At 35.8% G+C, this 9,285-nt stretch overlaps 1 protein-coding gene across 1 annotated transcript; it reads right to left on the reverse strand.

Moving 5' to 3' along the window:
• Nucleotides 1-560: 560 nt before the first annotated feature.
• On the reverse strand, nt 561-7,277 carry mat2ab (methionine adenosyltransferase 2Ab). Its single transcript, XM_016229231.1, has 9 exons — nt 7,130-7,277; nt 5,853-5,930; nt 5,610-5,732; nt 4,839-4,951; nt 4,609-4,752; nt 4,292-4,510; nt 3,059-3,241; nt 2,839-2,972; nt 561-1,365 (listed from the first exon to the last, which is right to left on the reverse strand). Exons 1-9 carry the CDS (start codon nt 7,221-7,223, stop codon nt 1,263-1,265), a joined length of 1,191 nt encoding a protein of 396 aa, XP_016084717.1. The 5' UTR covers nt 7,224-7,277; the 3' UTR covers nt 561-1,262.
• Between the last annotated feature and the right edge of the window lie 2,008 nt (nt 7,278-9,285).

Consider the following 9,285-nt stretch of genomic DNA (forward strand, 5'->3'; position numbering starts at 1 on the left):
GTCTGCACTATGTTGTACTTTCTTCTACACTGGAAGCTCCTGTCGTCAAGTCAAATTCCTTGTGTGTAAACATACTTGGTAATAAAGCTCTTCTGATTCTGATTCTGCTATTTATTAAAACTCATGATTTCCCAGACCAAATTGTTGTATATAGTACATTATTATAATTTTTTTATTATATTAGTGTTATATTACATCCCTACTGTGTTATTCCTATGTATGTCTGCACTATGTTGTACTTTCTTCTACACTGGAAGCTCCTGTCGTCAAGTCAAATTCCTTGTGTGTAAACATACTTGGTAATAAAGCTCTTCTGATTCTGATTCTGCTATTTATTAAAACTCATGATTTCCCAGACCAAATTGTTCATTTATGGCCATCTTAATTTTGTCAAAATAAATACGGTTTTATTATATATAATTCAAACCTAATTCCTAAGGCCAAAAAGATCATGGCCAGTTATAGTTATACCTATAAGTATATATTTCTAAATACAAAGAGAGAGAAAAAAAGACGATGACACCTTACGCCATAATAGAAAACATTTTATTGTTAAAAAATTAAAACTGGAGGAAGGTAAAGAAACAGAGAGAGAGAGCGAGAAAGAGAGATAGACAGAGAGAATGCATGTAAACAAGGCTAGTTTCTCTGTACAACACCAGCCAAAATTGCTATCCCTCTGTTTAAGGAAAGACTGTGAAAGAAGAAAGACAATAAGCATCAGCATTAGAGTTGGCCAAAATAAATGGCACTGCAGCAGTCACTTTCCTTGTGGCCGGGTCCCCAAAGTTTTTCTGTATGACACTTGGGAACCACAGAGCGCTAGAGAGAAATTACAGCAACATACAGCATAAGAGTTGACCTCCAGATTACAGATTTCAATACATGTGCATAGAGGACAGCACGAATAAATACACAAGGTTAAAACAGTTGGGAATGCTTATGATTCATTGGTGAAGGGCTTGGTTATTCTGCACAAAATTAAATCCGTAATTAATACTGGCCAACCAGTTTACAATTTTTAGGATTGAAATTAATGTGTTAATCTGTGTAGTATACTTCCTTTATCCTAATGCTGATTAATCATAATCACCTTTGAAACTCAAAGACTAAGAATGAAATATGTGATGCAAAATCACAAAGGAAAAAGATTTAACCAGTAGGACTTGTACCAGAATAACCAGACTTCTCCCCGTAAGCCATGTGGGCTTCTCTGTAGAATACGCCAACAGGCCTAGAGAGGAAAAACCTTGACAAACGGTTTAGTAGTGCAGCTTTTTGGGCACTTCCCAAGAGAAAGATTCACGGCCAAAGTGGCCGTAAGCAGCAGTCTTCTGATATATTGGCTTCTTCAGCTCCAGCTCCCTAGAACACATCAGCCGTGGATTATTGACTGGTCAAAATACAACTGCATGAATTTATCATGTAGATGATACTGATAGTGCACAGTTGAACACCCAGCCAGCCAGAGAGGAGATGAAGCGATCACTTACCATCACACTCACTAGTTGGCCTGAAGAAGGAAACTGCAGCATGAAATTAGAGAGCAAGTCTAATAGATAGCAAACACTAGCCAACCACTTGAACCTGTTCACTTTGAATCCAGAGAGGAAACATGACGACTCTGTTCCAAACCTGCAGCTACCTTCTAAGGCAACATCTTAAGCAGAGTGGAAGCTAGTATTAAGTATTAAGTATTAACCTGTGAAGGATGTTTAAAATCATGTGTGTCAGGGATGTAAAGTGCACCGTTTAATGTGGAATTTGTGGTGAAAAATGACATTACTCATGATGCTGTATAAAAATTTCCACCAAATCGGAGAGTCGCAGCAAGCAAGTCTCTACAATGATGTTATACAAAAGATTTCTAGGGATGTCAAAAGTTGGGACTAAAATGAAATAAAAAATACCCATCTTTCTACATTGCCAGTTATCTGACTGCTTTTTACAGAGAGTTCACACTTTGCAGTCATGTGTGTAATTATTACGTGTTTTGGTATTAATATTCACACATTATCTCATGCAGTGAAAACTATTACAATTCAATAGTAATCGTCTTATTTTTACAGTATTACTTTTCAGTTTCTGAATGTTTAATACTTGAGGAAAGTTTGAGGTCAGTAAGATTCGTTCTTAAATAAAGACATTTATAATAGTAATAGACATTTGTAATGTTATAAAAGATCTAAAATATATGCTGTTCTTTTAAACTTTATTCATCAACGAATCCATGGTTTCCACAAAAATCATAAGCAGCACAACTGTTTTTAACATTGATAATAATCAGAAATGTTTCTTGAGCAGCAAATCAGCATATTAGAGTGATTTCTGAAGGATCATGTGACACTGAAGACTGGAGTAATGATGATCACATGAATAAATTGCATTTTAAAATATCAATATAGAAAATTACTTTAAACTGTAATAATATTTCACAATATTATGGTTTTATTTGTGATCAAATAAATGAAGCCTTAGTGAGCCGAGGAGACTTCTTTCATAATCATTAAAAACAATCTTACAGACCCCAAACTTTTAAACAGTACTGTAATTCACTATGTGTCTGTTCTCTTGCCTAAATTTGGTTTCTTGCTTTTATTTTATCATCGACTCTTTTCCTGAATCTTGAATAATTACTTGGAAAAAGTTGAATGGGTTTGCTAGGACTACTATCAGCTTTCTGATTGAATCAGGAGATGCAAAGACCCAAAGAAAAAGGAAGCACAGACAGAAGCAGAAAAAACATGAATGATTCACTCCAATTTGTGTCAAGCAGAAAGATGAAGGAATATGAAAGGCTTTGATCACAGGCTAATGTATTAAGAGAGCAGCCGTTACCTCACAATGACTCCTGGACGAAGGTCAAAGTTTTTCTTGACAATTTTAAGCAGCTCCTGCTCACTCTTCTGGGATGTGCCATAGTGGAAGATGGAAATGGAAAGAGGATGGGCCACTCCAATGGCATAAGAAACCTGCATCGTTGTGAATGCAATTTCATACAAATTCTAATTCAAAGGATTATACTTTCTAAGCAAAACAAAATATCTGGCCAACTTACCTGCACAAGAACACGCTTGCACAGTTTAGCCTTCACTAGAGATTTGGCCACCCAGCGGGCAGCGTACGCCGCAGAGCGGTCCACTTTGGTGTAGTCCTTTCCAGAGAAAGCACCTCCTCCATGGGCTCCCCAGCCTCCATAGGTATCGACAATAATCTTACGACCAGTCAGGCCAGCATCACCCTGCGTGAGTAGAAAAATCAATTTGTTACAAATATAGATACTCACTGTGTGATCAAACTGATTCCCCATTGCTTTTCATGCAGTTTACCAAAAACTGACACTATGAAAAACACTGACATTCATGTCATGTATTGTAGTTTGTCAAAGACAAAAAAATATATAAAATATGTGAGAAATCAAATTTCCATGCATTTCTACTGTGTTATTTCAGTTATGAGTCAATTCAATTTGACTCAGATATTTTTGTTCAAAATTAGCAAAAAAGTGAGAAAAATCTGGATGCTTTGTCATTACTACACTATAAAAGATGTTTTTGCATAATTGTCAATAAAATAAACATTGAGGAACGTTTTTAAATACTTTCTACTTCAACTAAACTTACAACTAAATATAAATAGTATCGAACATTATTTGTACTAAGTTTAAGGAGTATTTATTGCTATTTGTACTTAATGTAAATAGCCTCTGCCTTTTTGTTACGTTTGGTAAAATGGGTTTCTCACACTTCTTTTCAGTGCTGCAGACTAGTAATTGAGATCCAAACTAACAACCAAAAACAACTTTTTTGACTGTGAAACTCAAATAGATGAAGAAACAGTGAATTCTCCTTCAAGTCTTCGATTTCAAGTAAACAGTGTCTTTTATTTCATAAGTTCCCATTTAATATTTTAGCTTTGTTAAGCTACAATAAATCTTTTTTAACCTGACACTTTTCATTTTCAGTGTTGATTTTTGCCAAATCGAATGGAAATGAATGATGGTCAATTTGACCCCTAACACAATCAATGTAACCAACATTTGTAAAGCCTTGCCAAAACAAGTCAAAACTTTGCATGCACATTTAGGACCCTATTTACAAAATTTTAAGAAGAAATAAATTGCTTAAGAGGTGTTTCAAGCAGTTTAAAAAGAGGATAAAATAGACCCAAACACAATATTTGATTTCAGCGTATAAGAAAAACAAATAACACTTCACTATTCATTTATGTAACACTCACACACTTTAAATGGAAATCTAGAAATTCTGCCAAAATCAAAACCAGTCTCTACCTGAGGGCCTCCGATGACAAAGCGACCACTGGGCTGCAAGTGATAAATGGTATCGTCATCCAGATAAACAGAGGGCACCACAGATTTGATGACTTTATCTTTAAGAGCATCACGCATCTCATCAAGGCAGATGTCTTCATCGTGCTGCACAGAGATGACAATAGTGTGGACGCGCACCGGCAGCATGGCGCCACGCTCCTGTCGGTACTGCACAGTAACCTGTTTTCAAAGAGTCACACTGCACTGTCAGGAAAAGCAGTCTACACAAGTACCTGCATGCAGGCACTTCTAGCTATGCAAGCTCAATTTCAGCAGACCTGAGTCTTGGAGTCCGGCCGGAGCCAGGGCAGGGTGCCGTTACGCCGCAGTTCAGCCATCTTGGCATTAAGTTTGTGTGCGAGCACTATAGTGAGTGGCATGCATTCCTCTGTCTCATCAGTGGCATAACCGAACATTAGACCCTGAATGAAGCACAAAACAGAAAATATTAATACTGAAATGTTATTAAGAGAGTTGCATTTACAGTTCTAGGACTCCACTGACTTACCTGGTCTCCGGCCCCAACATCCTCTTCATTGCGGTCCAAATGAACACCCTGGGCGATGTCTGGAGACTGCTGCTCCAGAGCCACCAGGACATTACAGGTCTTATAATCAAAGCCTAAGGGTTCAAGAGAGAGCATTTGGAAGAGTTTATTGGCCGTTCATCTGCTCCTATTTCAATTACATTACATTACAGTAAAATCTCCACACATCCATTTACACAATTCTTCAAAGGTTTGGGGTAATTCACCTTTTTTTTTTTCGTTTTGAAAGAACTTTTATTCAGCATAGGTGCATTAAAATGATCAAGACAATGTTAGAAAAGGTTTCTATTTCAAGTAAATGCTCTTCTTTTGAAATTTCTATTCAAAGAGAAAAATGTATCAGTTTCCACATAAATATGAAGCAGCACAACTGTTTTCAACACTGATAATAATTAGAAATGTTACTTGATCAGCATATTAGAATGATTTCTGAAGGATCATGTGACATTGAAGACAGAAGTAATGATGCTGAAAATTCAGCTTTGCATCACAGGAATATTAAAATATATTAAAATACAAAACAGTTATTTTAAAAAATAGCAATAATATTTCAAAATATTACTATAATCTAATATTGTAATAATATAGTTACATAATGTTTTACTGTATTTGTGATTAAATAAATGCAGCCTTGGTGAGCAGAAGAGACTTCTTTCAAAAACTCTTGCCAACTCCAAACTTTTGAACGTTAAATGCTGTAGCATGTATAATAAAATGTATCCTCAAACCAACCCTTGGATGAGTCGTCATAGCCGATGTGTTTAATGGTGTCACGGACCACCTTTTGATAATCAACAACAGCACGAGACGTCACCTCTCCTGCCAGCAAAATCATTCCAGTCTTGGCTACAGTTTCTAGAAGAAGAAAAAACGACCATGAAACATTCATATTCATGATTTTGGAAAAGGACACATGCAAAATATTCAGGCAAGCTCAATGATTCTGAAAATCCAAAGAAATCAAAGACAACATACCGCAAGCCACTTTTGCATCTGGGTCTTGCTTCAGGTGAGCGTCCAACACGGCATCACTTATCTGGTCACATATTTTATCTGTACAATGAAAATACAAATATATATTTGTCACAATCCACACTGCATTTGCTTGTTCTCCATCAGTTGTGCTTGAGAATTAACTCTACACTAAGCTTATACAAATAATAAACAGGAAAATATATATTTTTTAAGGCAAAATGCCTTTAAAAAAGGCAAAAAGAGCCTATATACTGTTCATGGTTATTTCACAAACAACACAATAAAAGCACAGCACAATAAAAAAAGTTAGTAATAAAACTAAATTATAAAAATCTGTGGTCTTTACGGTTCACATTTAAAGGACCAGTATTTGAAGAATAAATGATGACTTTTCATTTGTATATACAACTTATCCATTTATTTATTTATTCATGCAAATGTATAAATCGATTTTGCTCCAACAAAAGTTTACATTGTCTATGATCCAGTCACAGTTGTTCTGAACTCCGGTTTTCTCTTAAATTCAAAAGTTTTGCTTGTCTTATTGATTTATTTTTGACTGGCTTTTTAACTATAATGACCAAACTGAAACTAAAATTTTCAAAAGAAAAGGAAATAGGTCCATAAATTAAAAACGAAATTGCAACGAACTTGGAGCTGGCTAAAACTAAAACTAAACTGAAATTTAAAGTGTCTGAACATTTTAAAATGCAAAACTATAATCATTTTAGCGTGACTTTAATGGATTTTTTTTGGAGGAGGGGCGGAGTTTGGGCTCCCAGTCTCGTGGCGGCAAATGCATTTTCACGGTGGGCTGCGCTCAGACCTCGTGTTTGATCCCACGTGTAGCGCGAGGCTGCGTCTCAAAACCTGCTGATCTGCCTACCTAGACTACCTTTATGGGCATGAGAGGCGTTTGCAGTGTCATCTGAGATGAGTGTGCATATGTTTATATAGACTGAAGGCGACTGTTGTGCTCAAAATGCTGTCTAGGATGGCCGCTCAATAGTTTTTGACACACAGCCATAGAAACCAAGCATCAGAGTACGTTACATTATATAGACCCAACGTTCATTTAATCTGAGAATTGAGTTATATTAATTTAATTGTTTCCAAACAAAAGCAAATACAAAGTTGTTTTAGTAAAAAAAAAAATATGGTTAGAAAACAAGCTAATAAGAATAATAATGCGAACGTGCAGAACAGGTGCTGCTATATAATAGCGAAGTTGAATACTGTAACGTTAAAGTCGCCCAAAGTTTGTTTGGACGTTTTACCTGGATGCCCCTCTCCAACGGACTCCGATGTAAACAAGAAGCAGTCCTCCTCAATAAGAGAGCTGTGGAAACCGTTCATCTCTCCGTTCATCATTTTTAGTTTCTCTTTTGCGGTACTTTAGCACACCCGTTTGGAAAACACAGGAAAAGTGTCACCCCTCCGAGGAACGTGAGAGTATTTATGGAGCGGCCCGCCTCGCGTCATGAGGGGCCCGCACTCATTCGTCCTCTCAGGTGACAGGACGATACCATGTCGCGAGGAGGGGGGTTTGGCACAGAAATCTGTGGGGCAGTATGGTAATATGCCATGCATGGAGATTGCATCTTCTGCGAAGTCCATGAACTTGCGCAACGTGCTGTTATAACAAACACTTGAAAACATCATTAATAAGGTACGAATTTACACAGACACGCACAAAAATATATATACACATACCTTTTCTTTTATGGTAGCCTATGTAAATATCGTACCATTAACTCTATATGAACAAACTCTTGTTGATAACAACCAAGACTTAAAAACATCATTAATCACTACTTGTTATGGTTTCACAAACACTTACTATAATAAATAGGCTAGTACTACATTAAGAATAAGTTTATCTGATTACCATGTTTTTGGACATGTACTATGGTATATTCGTTGAAGTTCATTGGGATATTATGTAATCAACATAAGACACAAGACTTAAAACCATCATTAACCATTACTTGTTATGTTTTACACACACTTTAATATGCCACACTAATAGACTATGCATTAACAAAATGAGTATGCAAATTACCATGTTTTGGACATTTGGTACCATGGTAATCTTATTCTTTGAAGAACATTGGCATATCATGTAAACAACATGGCATATGGATATGAAATCCATGTGACACACTCTTGTGCAACCTGTGGTGATAACAAACACCATTAACAATAGCTCGTTACAATTTTACACATACAGTACATGATAATGGACTAATAGATTACTACAAAAACAAGGTACCAGAATGCACCATGACAAAATCATGAGTACCATATTTTATTATTTGACTTGGAGTGTCATGTAAATGTCATTGTATATGAATATAAAATCCATGTGAACACACAGTCTTCTGCAACTTGTAGTGATAACAATGAACACTTAAAAACACGATTAACCATACTGTTGGCTTCAGAGGGAAACCAAAATGCAATTACTGGAGGTAAAATGGATGCCCTACAGCTTTAGCTCTTTATCAGCTGTCCTGATGGGATTTTAAGAGAGGTAAATTGTACGTCTGCTTCTTACTTAAGCGTAGTCTCTTTTATTGAAATGGTCAAGAGGAGGAAGAGCGTTTGTCAATTTCTGCCCATTATGTCTCAGTGCTGAAAAAGGACACGTAGCTGAAGCAAAGTTACAGTTCGCAAAAGCACTGATATTGATCTAAACTGAAGCCATCTCTGAACATTATTTTGTCACATCCTCTCAAATGAGCTTCCTAACCTGTGTCATCAGTTTCTATACCTTTTGTACCTTCATTCAACAATTCAGAAATTATATCAGAAGGATTTATTTTATTTTATTTTATTTTATTTGAAAGAAATTAATACTTTTATTTGGCATGGATGCATTAAATTGATTAAAAGCGACAGTAAAGACAATTATACTGTTACAGAAGATTCCTATTTAAAATAAAAGCTGTTCTTTTCAACTTTCTATTCATCAAAGCATCCTGTAAAATGCATCATGGTTAAAATATTAAGCAGCACAACTGGTCTCAATATTGATAATAATCAGAAATCGAATCAGTGTGTGAACAAAATTAAATATTTTGAAGAATGTTTGTGCATGTTTTCCATTTAATCAAAGTTACCATAAAGGGGAAAAAAATCAGTAGTCCAAATTATGTTCCAAATCTTTTGAAGCCATACTTAAATGATCTGAAATTCAATCTCCAATTCGATACACTTCGATTTTTCATTTTTACATTTTTAATGAATTATTATAAACCAAGAAACAAGTTAGGCTACAACACTTAAAGGCAGGTCATGACACATCATGCGTGTTCCTCATCTGACACTTGATGAATACCAAAGTGCAATGGTTATGTCATTAATTGTTACATAGTCCATTCACTCTATTACTGTTTAGAAGATAATAATACAGGTCATTAGACCCAGAGAT

Source organism: Sinocyclocheilus grahami, unplaced genomic scaffold, assembly GCF_001515645.1.
Source record: "Sinocyclocheilus grahami isolate Dianchi unplaced genomic scaffold, SAMN03320097.WGS_v1.1 scaffold349.1, whole genome shotgun sequence".
Lineage (NCBI taxonomy): Eukaryota > Metazoa > Chordata > Actinopteri > Cypriniformes > Cyprinidae > Sinocyclocheilus > Sinocyclocheilus grahami.